Source organism: Nematolebias whitei, chromosome 8 (assembly GCF_014905685.2).
Source record: "Nematolebias whitei isolate Nwh7 chromosome 8, NemWhi1, whole genome shotgun sequence".
NCBI classification, from domain to species: Eukaryota; Metazoa; Chordata; class Actinopteri; order Cyprinodontiformes; family Rivulidae; genus Nematolebias; species Nematolebias whitei.
Genome location: NC_056505.1, coordinates 24,982,159 through 24,996,631, shown reverse-complemented (window position 1 = coordinate 24,996,631; position 14,473 = coordinate 24,982,159). Strand labels below are relative to the sequence as shown.

Sequence of the window (14,473 nt, the reverse complement as noted above, 5' to 3'; positions counted from 1 at the left end):
AGCAAGGCAGTTCAACTCTCTGCAGGATATATAACGTTAGAATCAATACCTGCAGAACAATGTTCAACCCAACTCATCCCTTGAAAAAAAATAACTGCTCAGTTAATTGAAAATGGCACAGATGTTCATTGATATTTCAATGGAGTTGTTCAGGATTCAGTTTGGAGTGTCCTGAAGACCTGTTTCCAGATACTTCAAGCACTTTGTTGTGTTGCAGTCTACTACATTTAATTATATAAATATTCTTCAGGTTGAATTCGTCTGGATTTATGCCACATAAAGTCAAAAATCGCTTAACGAGAAAACATGCTAGATGCTTTCGATGCAGATATATTCATGCTCATGTACACATGCGCAAGGATCATGATCACATTAAATTATAATAACTTAATTCATCGTCTGCATGCCTTTATAAATGATTTTCATTGGACAAAAACATCCACCCATCCACCTGCTTCTTCCTTTAAATAAAATTATAAGCTTGGCTTTTTTTTATCCAACAGCGTTGCAAAGTGCATAAACACAATAAATCTCTGTCAGAGTTTCATAAAGCACAGAGCAATACTTTCAGAGTATAAATGTAGTATGGGTATTTGCTACATGACCCTTTTTCAGCTGTGGCATCAATATTCACATGTGAGGGCTGAAAGTGACCCAAGGGAGAGAGCGGAGGTGGATTTTCCCCTCTGAGTGTGTCCCAAAGGAAGAACCCAGCAAAACGTCCAATTGAAGAACACAGATCTGTGGGTTGCCTTTCTGACCCAGTCTGTGGTGTTAAAATATCCCAGGTTTTTCACAGCCCTTCCCCCTTTTATAGTTTAAAGTACATTTGAATCTTGATTCCCTACAGTTTTTTTTTTTTAATGTTTGCTTGTTGTAGTTGATTCAGTTCTGCACCATCACGTGCATCAGCTGTTAGCAAATCACTTTCAATTTGCACACATTATGTTTGGGTCTGTGTTTGTCTTTTTAAGATTTGACGAGGAGGTTGAAAGCAAATAAAAGCAAATAAGAGCACATGATGTTTAGCTTTTGTTTGTTGGGTGTATTTAGACGAAATGGTTTAATGTTACTTAACCTGACCTCAGCATCCTTAGTGCAGTCCTTGTTGCATGCACAAAGCCACACACACACAAACCCAAAATGTTTAAATGCAGACACCTATATGTGCACTGCTGATCCCAAGTTAACTTCATCCAATCAAACAGCTGGAGCTCCTTTTGTCTCTTTATGCTCATGTCTGATTTTTTAGGTATTCGTCGAGCTGATGCACTTGTTAACTTTCAAAGTTTTATCTCACTGCTTTAATGGCCGTATGAAGAAAAAAAACTTAAATTTTAAGATTATACAGTAAACTTTGTTCAAAGATGTGTAGCTGTTTTGATGGACAAGCCAGTTAAAAAAAATGCATGCAAAACATAGTTTATCTATTTGAACAGAGGATATTGTGGAAAAAAAGACTAAATGACTGGACTTTATGAAAAATAAAATAAAATAAAAGACCTACCAGTTTAACCTGGATTTGTTTATTGTTTTAATTCAACCACATTTGCATTACAATCTGTTGATTTTAAACTTTTTACAATGTAGAAAGTCTAAGATGTGTATAATTTAAACTGTTGTGAAAAAGTGTTATTCAAAAGTTCTCATCCCTAATGCAAAGAAACGTCTTGGCACACTGTTTCCTTACAAACAAACTCTGTAAAAGCTTGAAATGTTGATACAAAAGACTTCAGTCATCTCTTGATCTCGTTGGCGATTCGAGTAGAAAAGAGCAGAAGACTGATAGATGGATTCAGACAAGTGTAGTGATACAAACACTGTTCTGATCTGTCATGGTGAAACTAAAACTAAACCAAAAGGTAAAACAATTTACTAATTGGTCATATTTTCAATCTGTACCTATGATCATGATTGGATATTGAACAAAACTATGAAATTACTTTTGCCTCAAAGTGGCTGAACTCATCCTTAAGGGAGAAGAACTTAGATGTTTGGGAGGAGGTCAGAGAATTGCTGCTTCTCCACAACAAAATGAGCCAGCTGAGGTGGTTTGAGCATCTGGTAAGGATGTTGTTTTGTATGGAAGGTGGAATGTGTGTAATGGTCAGAAGCCCCCTGCTGACCCCTTATCTACTCATGCCTCTGCTCCTCATGCCATGTTTCTACACATCTCTGCCCCTTCATGACATGTTCACGTCTCCTGTCTCACTCTCAGTCCCTCCTGCCAAAGTTTCTGCCCCTCTTGCCAAGATTTCTGTTCCTCAGCTTTGTTTTGCCTGTCACCCATCATTGCTCACATCAGCTCTTGTCAGTCAATCGTTCACCACGCCCCCTCAGCCTAAGCACAGCAATCAGCCTTCATTTCATGCACCTCTTCAGCTCTCTATTTAAGTTTCAAGCTCACTCTCTGTCCCGGCTGAATTATTATACCTCCCATGGTCCTTAATATCAATCTATTCTTGTTCCTGTTTGTGCCTGACATTCATGCCTTGTTCTCTGGGTTTTGGACCTCACGACTTGCCTTTTGGATTTCCTGTTTTTGCCTACACCTCATCTGGTTTTGGACTCTACTTTCTGACCACAGTATCGACCCCGTTTCTGATTGTCACGACTGCGCCTCAGATCACGACTTGGCTCTAGTTTCTGCTCTCTTCCTTCCTGTTCATGACCCCTGCTTCGGCAACTGGACCCCGTTATTGGATTTGCCCCTCGAACCACATTATTGCAGCTTTTCTCTGCAGCTGCTCTGCAACAGGACCAGTGATGTCATCGCTGCAGAATTGACAGGTGCCTCTCACTCTCCACCTGCCTGTAAAGACCTGTCAACGCAGCTGATCCTGACTTCTCACCAGCCAAATATAAATAAAAACTGTTCTTTTGTACTCCTGTGTCTGGCTTATTCTGAATCTAAACCTGAACGTGACAATGTGACTTAAATAAATAAATGCATCACGAAATAAACAATTTGAAAGGTTTATTTATTTCATGGAACATTTCATTGTGTATTTAATAATTTAACTATTTAATGATGTATTGAATAATTAAATGGTACATTTAATAATGGATTTATTTAATTTTGTCACATTCCATCCTCCATACTGTCCCCTGTGATTGTCTTGGATAAACATATGAGAATGGATGAATGGATGGATTGCAATGCTGTTATATTTATTTTTAATACATATTTTTGACATTGTTTTCTTCACAGACTGTCTTTTTTTTTTACTGTCAGCTCTTCTTCACATGACTTTGTATTCATACAGATTCCTAGTTTCATTCTGCTTCGTCTTGTCTCTGAGACTGGGGGGAACACAGCTTCTATGTGTGAACCATTTGTTTTTCAGTCTGAATGATTTGACCTTTCATACACAGAGAAACACGGAGCATTTTATTGTTCATGAATCAACAGACATTTTCAAAGGCATCAAAATAGACCTGGTTTACTTTGTGCATTACATTTAAAGGCAGCTCAGAATTGTTGTGGGGAGAAACTGAGCTGCAAAACCCTTTAAGAAATGACATCCTCACTAGGAACAAAGCAATGAATACATGGGTTGAGCATCTTTTTACTATTTTACATCCTTGCAGTTTCACATGCTTATCTCTCTGCATCTTTTAATTTCATAGTTTTGTAGCATTCTGCTGGCAGCCTTTTAGTTTTTGAGAATATTTTGCAGTTATTAGCCTAATATTAACTTCATCTTTGAGCCAGTAGCTGGTGAAACACGAGACAATTACACATGCTAATGGAAAGACAAAATAAATGAGCATGGTGGAAAAACGATGTGACAAAGTCTAAGACAGTTGTGTATACCAGAGCAGAGCTTAGTTTATTTTGTCAGTGGCTTCCAAATGAGCTCCACACAGTTAGAGCCCTTGGGGCCAAATTGGAGTGAAGGACATCACTGACCTCAGGGCTACAGCATGACACGCAAATCCGAAGAGAAAGAACTGACCGAGAGTTTCATGCTTAGAGCTTTCCAGAAAAAGCTGCATATGACTATTGTCAGTAGTTTCCACAGCACGACATATACAATCCACAAACATGTTATTTTTAATGTATGCTTTGCTTTAATCATAGTGTACAGTTACAGCAGCAAAATGCTTCTTTTGCATTTTGGACACAACCCAAAAACAAAAATGCCAGAAAATTAGCCACAGAATCAAATCAGCAGAATAACCTGTCAAACAGCAATGTTTATGAGTTTTATTTTAATAGTTTGTCTGGGGTAATATATTTCCATAGCACCACTCTTAAATCTGCAGTGTGACTACAAGATTTTGAAGTCTGGTAGATTTTAATTGCGTGCAGATCATATGTAAAGAGTGTTAGTATTTACATATGCACTATATCTTTAAATGTCTGGCATAAGTTCTGTTTTTCCCCTAAATTACATAACAAGGTCTGACGGACAACGCCTTTTATATTAGCAATTCTTTGTTATTAAATTTAATGCCTCAGTAATCAAGAAAGTACTGATAGACCTACGTTCGTGTAACCTAAAGTTTGAACTTGTGTAACCTGTGAATTTATGATGTTCACAGGGCATCAGCATCGTGGGACCTAGTAATGCTGAGTCCCAGCCTCAGCCTCCATGTCCAGCCATGTACCAGCTGGACGTTGTTCTTAAGAAAGGGAAAAACCTCGCCATTCGAGATCGAACAGGTAGGAGACTGGTTCAGTTTTCCATTTGCCACATAAATATAGAGGTTAATGTGAAGAGACAGTCTGAAGAACTTTCTTAAACCTTAATCTATCCAGCCAAACGAAAGTGACTTTATCATTGTGTTGTATCTGCCTCTAAATTGCTTTCTCTCTATACATTGTTCTTGATTCACACAGTGGAGAAACCTGTACATTAACATCCTTAAAGGACATTTCTTTGCTTTTTTACAGAAAGTTTTAGGGTTTTCCATGTTTCATTATATTGACAAAAATAATAAAAACGCCCCAATACCAAATAAGTTACTGTACATTTAAGGCTGTGTCTACTTTCTTGCTATTACTTTAATTTTACGTTTTTCCTCTGTGCATCACTGCTGTCAAAATAAAATCACTAAATATAAAAATGTAGGCTAACTAGAAAACTGTATGTTTAGGCTTTACAAGAATGACTCCTTAGAGACTATGAAGTTATTGATTACTCTGTAAACCATTTTTCTAAATGTCCCATTCTGTTATTATTTAAAAATAAAATAAAAACACGTTCTATTATTACTTTTGACTTAAATAAAGCTTTTATTAGTTTAGTTACTTTAGTTTACACAGTATGCTGGTGAAGATTAGCAGTCATCCATGTCATGATAAATCCAAAAAAGGGTTAACAAACCCAAAAGGAACTGGACTTCTATTCTGAAGTTGAAGATGTTTCACTTTCTTTCCCAAAGCATGTCCTTTATCCTTCAGATGTAGATGGACTGCTGTCTTGTCCTGAAGAACTAGATATCTGGTGTTGAACCAAGTGTCAGTGGAGAGGTTGTTTAACAACCTTTTTCAACAAAGAAGAATCCGTTCAGAGGACCTGACTCAACCTTATTAGATTTATCTTCCTGGATTATTGATCATACATCAGGACAAGTTGGTGAAGAGGGAGCTGAGCTGTAATGCACAGTTCTCTGTTTACCAGTCAGTCTACGTTCCTACGCTCACCTAGAGGGTGAGCCCCGGTACCGGGTCGTGAACCTGCGATCTTCCAATCACAGGCCCACCTTTTCTAACCTCTGCGCCACCATTCCTCCTATTTATTTGCTGATTTGACAAAGGCCCAGTTGGGAGAGCTTCTTTGGTGTGTTTCTGTTCCTTTTCCTTCCCTTCTGTCTTTGTGGGGACATGTTCGGCTCTGTGGTGTAAAGTTCTAATGACAGAAAGTTTGTGTTCTAGTGGGTGGTGAGAGTCGAACAGAAGTTTTTTTTTTTTTTTTAATCTGTGAGTAGGTTTCATGTAAATTTCAATGTTGAGCTTCTATCTCTTTCTGTGTTCAACAAATAGCTCAGAAAAGGCAGCTTGATGTGGCATTCTCTCTGGGAAACTTGATGTTGTTGTCCACAGAGTTGATGTGTCTGATGAACACATCTACTTCATTTGCATGAACTTTGACCCAAGTGTCATCCACATATCTGAACCAGTGGCTTGGTGTTGTTCCCTTGAAGTAGTCCAGAGGTCTCTGTTCCATTTTCTTCATGTAGTGTTTGGCCACAATCGGTGACGCTGGAGATCCCATGGCACAACCATGCTTCAGTCAGTTGTTATTGAACTTGAAATAAGTTGTGGAGAGACAAAAGTCCGTCAGGGTACAGATCTGTTCCGGTGTGAAACTGGTCCTGTTGCCAAGGTCAGTATATTTGCTGAAGACGTTTCTTGATGGTTTCTGCCGCCTCTGATATGGATATACAAGTGAAAAGTGATGTAACATCAAAAGATACAAGTTTCGCCTGGTGCCATCTTCAAATGTTTAACTTTGTTCGCAAAGTTAATGGAGATGTGATGTGTTGTGTTTCCCACAGGATGAGCTAAAATACTAGCAAGATGTTTTTCAGTATTATATGTCACTGAGTTTATGCTGCTGATGGGTCATGGTGATGTTCCTATTTTGTGGATTTTGTGAAGTCCATATAAGCATGGAATGGTTCCCCCTGGATACAATCTGTGGTAAAATGAATGATTGATTAACTTATCTTTTTCAAGTTGTTGGAGGTAGTATGTGATGTTCTTTTTTTATTTGCTGGCTGGGTTCCTGTAATGGTGTCAGTCAGTTGTGTGGATGTTTTCTCCTGGTAATCGGAAGTACTGAGGACCACTGTTCATCTTCCTTTGCCAGCTGGTAAAATGGTGATGTTTTGGTCCTGACTAATTGATGTTATAGCTCTCCTTTTTTGTTGTGTGAGATTTGAAGGAGGTGGTTTGACACTGCGGAGGGTTGCTGTTATCTTTCATCCTGAGTTGTTCGGTCTCTGTTTAAATCAGGTTGTTGTTCCTGATGGCAGATTCAGTGACAGTGATAAGTTCCACATTGGACATTTCCTGTGGAGAAATGGCAAAATTCAGGCCTTTAGCCAGCACATCCATCTCTGGCTGTGTCAGCATCCTGTTGGACAGGTTTTCAATCCAGTGGTCCTAAGTCTTTGTGTTGATGGCCTCCTCTTGTTGTTGACTGGTTATTTGTTGTGAAGAAGCTGCTTTCTGTTGTGATTTTTGAAATGTATCTTTTTACCATTCCTTGGTCTTCTGATGTTGTGAAAGTTGGGCCCTTTCAACAAAACTGACAACATTTTTTTAAACCTTTTTTATTTTTATTTTACAAAGTAATACTCTAAACCAAACAGTCCATTATTTGGTAGAATGATTAATAAAGTGTAGTTTGTAGACAGTTTTATCAAATCACACATTGAATGTTGTTTAGCCATCTTATGAATTTATTGCAATACACATTTTGAAACAGGCAGCAAGTTTACTTTGCAATTGCATTGGTAAACTACGATTATACTTACTGAAATGTTGTAGGGTAAGATTCAAGAGTCACATCAACATTAATTAGGTTTTACTGAGGTGAGACCAAAAAAATAACAGCTGAATATTTTGGTTTAATGTGTTGACCGACTTGTTTCTCACTCAGACACCGTGGTGTTTTTGCAATTTTTTTCCTCTTTCCTGTTGTACTGTAGTTATGGAAGAAAAATCATTCAATCGAGGTTTTGTCCCACACAGCTCATCCTCATTTTTTGTTTCCACAGTTTGGGCTATGCTTCCATCTGTCTGAGTGTGACTGTGTCAGTGTTGGGTTAACCCACCATTTGATGCTATGTTTGTTAGTTAGGAGTACTGTACCAGAAACACTGCAGGTTGGTAGATCTAAAATTTTAACACTCTGAGATTGGTCTCCATGTTCTCTTTGTCAAACAAGCTGCAAACCTCTCTTTCTGTGGAACACTTTTACTACTATTAATAATTTTTAACAAGATCATTTTACATTGACATCCTTTAATTTGAGTCAGCCCAAAATTGCAGTGTATGTGCAATTATTCCACGCATCTTAATTTATTTTAAATGTACTGCAGACTTATTCCTTAAACACCTGAACAAAACAGAAATTAAGCTTTGATTTAGATCATTGAGCCTGAAAAGTGAATGATTCTACCATAAACCCTTGATAACTTTGCATATATGACAAAATCATAATTCCATCAATTACCCATTGTTATAGGGTCTTTAAGATTTTTAGTTTAACATTGGGTTATTATTTTTAATTTTGTTTCCTCTGCAGGTTTCTGGATGTAATAAATGTTTACTTTTGCAGCTTTATAAAATGAAAACTAGAAATGCTAAAAAAAAGCCAAGTGACCTTTTTATAGACTATACTGTGCCAGTTGAGCTGACGCCAGTATCCATCCATCTGTCCATTATCTTTCGCTTGTTCCGAACTCGGGTCGCAGGGGCAGCAACTTGAGCAGGGAGGCCCAGACATCTCTTTCTACAGCCACCTCTTCTAGCTGTTCTGGGGGAGCCCAAGGCGTTCCCAGGCCAACCGAGAGACAAAGTCTTTCCAGCATGTCCTGGGTCTTCCCCGGGTCCAGTCAGACATGCCCGAAGCACCTCCCTAGGGAGGTGTCATGGGGGCATCCTTACCTGATGCCTGAACCACCTCGACTGGCTCCTCTCGATGAGGAGGAGCAGTGGTTCTACGCCGATTCTCTCCCGGATAACTGAACTTCTCACCCTATTTCTAAGAGAGAGTCCAGCTACCCAGCAGAGGAAACTCATTTGAACCGCTTGTATCCGCAATCTCATTCTTTCGGTCACTACCTAGAGCTGTTGACCATAGGTGAGTGTAGGAACGTAGACTGACTGGTAAACAGAGAACTGTGCATTACAGCTCAGCTCCTTCACCACAACGGACTGGTACAGAGTCTGCAACACTGCAGATGCTGCACCAATCTGTCTGCCAATTTCACACTCCATTCTTCCCTCACTCGTGAACAAAACCCCCGAGATACTTGAACTCCTCCACTTGAGGCAGAACCTCACCCTTGACCTGAAGAGAGCAATCCACCCTTTTCTGGATGAGGACCATGGCCTCAGATTTGGAGGTGCTGATTCTCATCCCAGCCACTTCACACTCGACTGCAAACCGCTGCAGTGAAAGCTGAAGGATACAAGGATTTTTATTGACGTTAACATCACATGTGATACATGAGGTGGAACAAAACTATGTACAGGTGTGTTTATTGCTTTTGAAGTCCACGACCATCTCCTTCATCTTATGTACAATGATGTGAAGGTTGTTCGTCCTGCACCAGCTCTCCAGGTGTTCCACCTCCTGCCTGTAGCTGGACTCATCATTGTTTCTGATGCATCCAACTACCGCTGTATTGTCTGCAAACTTTACAATATAACAACCTGGGTGGGTCGGTACGCGGTCATACGTTAACAGAGTGGACAGGAGGGGGCTCAACACACAGCCCTGGGGGGAGCCCATGCTGAGGGTTATGGTGGAGGAAGAGAAGTTGTGGATCTTCACAGATTGTGGTCTGTTGGTTAAGAAGTCTAGGACCCAGTTGCATAGAGAGGAACTTAGTCCTAGTGTGATTAGTTTATCCATCAAGGACTGGGGAATCATGATGTTGAAGGCAGATGTGAAGTCCAAAAAGAGCATACGGATTTAGGAGTCCTTATGTTCCAAGTGGGTGAGAGCAATGTGGACCACAAAGGAGATGGCATCTTCTGTTGATCGATTCTCATGGTATGCATACTGGTGAGGGTCCATGTTGATGTTGATGTTAGCTTTGATATGGGTCATGATCAGTTTTTCAAAGCATTTAGCGATTATCGGGATGAGGGCTCCCGGCCAATAGTCATTCAGGCCAGTCGCTGTAGAGATCTTTGGAACTGGGATAATAGTGGCAGTCTTGAGGCAGGTGGGAACTGTTGCCAGGGTGAAGGAAGAGTTAAATATGTCAGCTAACACTTCACAGAGCTGATCGGCAAAGTCTTTCAGCACTTTACCCCGGGATGTTGTCTGGGCTGGTTGTCTTGTGAGGACTGATCTTCTTGAAAGAACTCCATACTTATGCTGAGGTCACGCTGAGGAACTCTTCTTCTTGTGATATGGTGAGTCTGGTGCTGGGTGGTCTGTTCGGGTCCTCAAAGTGTGCATAGAATCTGTTCAGAGCATCAGGCAGTGATGGATCCCTAGGGCATTGTGCACCTCTGCCTTTATAATCCATTATACACTTAATGCCCGTCCACATGTCCTGTGTGTTTTGTGAGAAGTGTCCCTGTATCTTCTGTGCATATGCTATTTAGGCCCTTTTAATACCAGCATCCATCTCTAACCTTGTCCTCCTCAGCTCTTGTGAGTTGCCAGACCTGAAGGCAGTGTCCCTGGCTCTCAGCAGGGTGCGTACCTATGCATTCAGCCAGGGTTTTTGGTTCGGATAGTGTTTCACATTCCTGAATGTCGTCACGTCACAAGTACACTTAGAAATGTAACAAAGGACTGAGGATGCATGTTTATCTAAGTTAATTGCCCCTCACTTTTTGACGGCAGCTTCCCAAAATACCCGCCAGTCAGTGTGTTTAAAGCAGTCTCTTAAAATAGAGTCATTGTTCCTTACACACCCCTTTTAATGCCTTTGGATCAGTCTGGAACGTCTCAGCGGGGGCAGGTAAGCAAGCTCCAGTAGTATTGATATGTGATCAGAGAGTCCGAGGTGGGGGGGCGAGGTACGGCTTTATATGCATCTTTCATGTTTGTGTAAACATGGTCCAATGTGTTATTCCCTCTTGTAGGAATGGTCACATGCTGATAAAAACTTGGCAGTGTCTCCTTCAGATTTATGTGGTTAAAATTACCAGTTACTACATAAAAAGCCTGAAGATCATGGCACGAAGTTGCCAACAGGAGCACATCATCTGCAAAGAGCAGCAATGGAATCCTGAGGTCACCGAACTGAAATCCCTCCTCCTCCTGGCTGCACCGAGAAATTCTGTCCATTAAAGTTAAGAACAGAATTGTGACAATGGGAAACCCTGGCAGAGTCCAACTCCCACCCTGTAGGTGTCCAACTTACTACTGGCAATGCGATCCAAACTCTCGCACCACTTGTATAGGGACCGAGCAGCCCATAACAATGGGCCCCCAATCCCGTACTCATGGAACACCCCCCACAATGTACCCCGAGGAACACGGTCGAATGCCTTCTCCAATTCCGCAAAACACATGTAGACTGGATGGGCAAACTCCTATGACCCCTCGAGCTTGACAGCCTCCCTAACCCAGTGTTTCCACCACCGAGTTTGAGGGTAGCCACCGCGAGAACCACCGACAACCTTGCAGCTACAGCTCAAGGGAGCTACTTCAACAGTTGAGTCGCAGAACATGGCCCACTTGGACTCAATGTTCCCTGCCTCAGCTAGACTGCATTAAAGCTCTCCCAGAGGTGTGAGTTGAAGATATTTCTGATGGGTTCTTCTGCCAGGTGTTCCCAGCAAACCCTCACTACATGTTTGAGTCTACCAGGGTCTGTTCGGCATCTTCCCCTGCCATCTATTCCAACTCACTACCAGGTGGTGATCAGTTGACAGCTCAGCTCCTCTCTTCATCCAAGTGTCCAAAACAAATGGCCACAAATCAGATGACATGACTACAAAGTCAATCATCAATCTATGACCTAGGACGTCCTGGTGCCAAGTGCACTTATGGACACCCTTATGTTTGAAAATGAGGTTTATGATGGACAAATTATGACTAGCACAGAAGTCCAATAACAGAACACCTCTCGGGTTCAAATCAGAGAGGCTGTTCCTCCCAATCATGCCCTTCCATGTCACACTGTCACTATCCACCTGGGCATTGAAGTCCCCCAGCAGAATAAAGGAGTCCCCAGCTGGTGCACCTTCCAGCACCCCCGCCAAGGACTCCAAAAAGGTCAGATACTCAGAACTACCATTCGGTGCATAGGCACAAACAACAGTCAGAGCCCGCCCCCCCACCCGAAGGCACAGGGAAGGTAACGTCTCATCTACTGGGAAAACTCCAACACACAGGCACCAAGTCGGGAAGCTAAGAGTATACTCACACCAGCTCGGCCCCTCTCACCATGGGCAACTCCAGAGTGGAATAAGGTCCAGCCCCTTTCAAGGAGATCCGTTTCAGAGCCCATGCTGTGTGTCGAGGTGAGCCCAACTATATCTAGTCAGTACCTCTCAATCTCACGCACAAGCTCAGGCTCCTTCCCCACCAGAGAGGTCCCATTCCATGTCCCAAGAGCCAGCTTTGGTAAGCCATGGTTGGAGCACCAAGGTCCCCGCCTTTGGCCACTGCCCATAGATTCATGCACCTGACTCATATGGCCCCTCCTGCAGGTGTTGGGCCCACATAAAGCAAACCCATGCTGTTCATTTGGGCTGAGCCTGACCAGGCCCCATGGGTAGAGACCCAGTCACCAGGCACTTGCTGACAAGCCCCTCGCCCAAGCCTGGCTCCAGGGTGGGGCCCCGGTAACCCACGTCCGGGCAAGGGACACAGAGTTCCTTGTTTTATTTTGACCATACAATTCTTTTGAATCACTCTTTGTCTGGCCTGTCACCTAGAACCAATCTACCTTCGGAGACCCTACCAGGGGCAATTAAAATAGCCCCAGACAGCATAGCTCCTAGGATCATTCAGGTGCACAAACTCCTCCACCACGATAAGGTGGCAATTCAAGGGTGAGCTGAAGTCAGCATTAAAATCTTAATGATTACATTCACTTTATGTACTTATGAGTATAATAACAAATTAATTTTATGTTCAGGACTTTATATGCAGGACTAATGTCTTTCAGGGTGCTAAGGCAAGCTAGCTATTCTATACAATTTCACCAAATCTGAGTGAACAGCTACTGATGACAAAGTCTCATTAGTGGTTGCTGCAGTTACCTTGACAACAGATCAGATTGAGCCACCCTGCTCACTTTCCTTCACTACCTGTCTGCCCGTAATGAGCCTGGAGATACAGAGCTCACCTGTCCCGTTGTGAACCCTTCAGAATAGCTCATTATAGGGAGAAGGACAGATAGAAACACAGGGCAATAATAGAAAGGTAGTTCACTAGCTTTTCTTATTGTCTGAGTAACAATGCCTTATCCGTTTGTTACATTTTATCATTGACTGAATAGAGCAAACAATTTTCTTTTGATTAAGGACACCATTTGAGCCAAATCTTGTAAACTGGTATCAGCAGAATGTCCATAATATTGTGATATTACAGTGCTGTTCTGCTGCATCAAGTGGGTAAACTGGAGAGGACAGGTAGACATTCTCCTATATAGTAAGCTCATTTTTGAGGCTTGTAGACCAGAAAACAGTTGTACTACCAAATAATAGTTGTCAAGAATGCAACGTATTGATGCTATTATCTGCTATAGTCAGGTAATGCTGTTTCATTTGGGTTTTAAACTAAACATATGAAAATAACTTCAAACAATGTGTCTTGTAATGTTGCACATAATCTTTAGGATATTAGAAGTAAGGCACATTCTGTCAAACACTGATTGTAATATTGACCTAAAACAATATGGGTGCAATAAGAGTGACTACAAATGCTTTTGTCCATTATACATTCGGTTAACTGAAAACGACAGAAGTCAATTATTCTTTTGTTAAAACAATGGGGGTGGCGGGGAAGTACAATTGTCTCTTCAAATGTTTATTTTACTTTTATTTTATTTTTATTATTTAATTTTTCTTCTACTTCTTAAAAAAAATAAACATAACTAGAATTTGTAATATTATTTAGAATGCAAACAACAGAAGTGACTCATAAAAATCCAGTAATCTACAGAAGCAGAGAATATCTGGAAACTAAAACAGACTAGCTAATTTCCCTCTTTGTGTTTTTATGCTGCAGCTCAAGCTGTTGCTACCTTCTCTTTGAATAGCATGTAATCCTTTATCAGCGATATCCTGTTATGACCCTTGAGCCCCAGTCTTGTCTTAGCTGTCATACTTGGGATGAAATCACATTACCCTCTGTCTGCCCCGAGTAAAGTACCCCAGGTGAAGCTTGTCAGTAGTTTGAGGAGTGACAGAGTTTCTCCCTTTTCCAGTTTTGGTTTACACGAAAGAAAATATTTGTCTTGACTATTAAAACTGAGTTATTCCACAGTCAGTGCGACTATAATGCAGAAGATTGGCAGTCAAGATTGATACAAATTAGTTGGCAAGACAATGATAAAGGCGAGATTTATCAAATAGAACAATTGAGCATCTAATTCGTATCATATTTATTTGTAGTTGAAGACAATGCAGGTGACAACTAATCAAGCAAACCAAGACAAATGAAAGTGTATACAGTAGTCATTCGTTTATCGCTGCGGATCCATACCCTGAACCCCCGCGATAAATGAAAAATCGCAAAGTAGGAATAGTAGTACAAGTTTTAAGTAGTAGTTTATTTACATATATATATATATATATATATATATATATAGA

At 41.0% G+C, this 14,473-nt stretch overlaps 1 protein-coding gene across 1 annotated transcript in view; it reads left to right on the top strand.

Annotated features, from left to right (window-relative positions):
* mctp1a (multiple C2 domains, transmembrane 1a) overlaps window positions 1-14,473 on the top strand; it is a 162,568-nt gene that overhangs the window by 57,527 nt on the left and 90,568 nt on the right. The window contains exon 2 of the mRNA XM_037680664.1: window positions 4,549-4,669. Coding sequence (XP_037536592.1) covers window positions 4,549-4,669 — 121 coding nt within the window. The remainder of the gene's footprint in view (window positions 1-4,548; window positions 4,670-14,473) is intronic.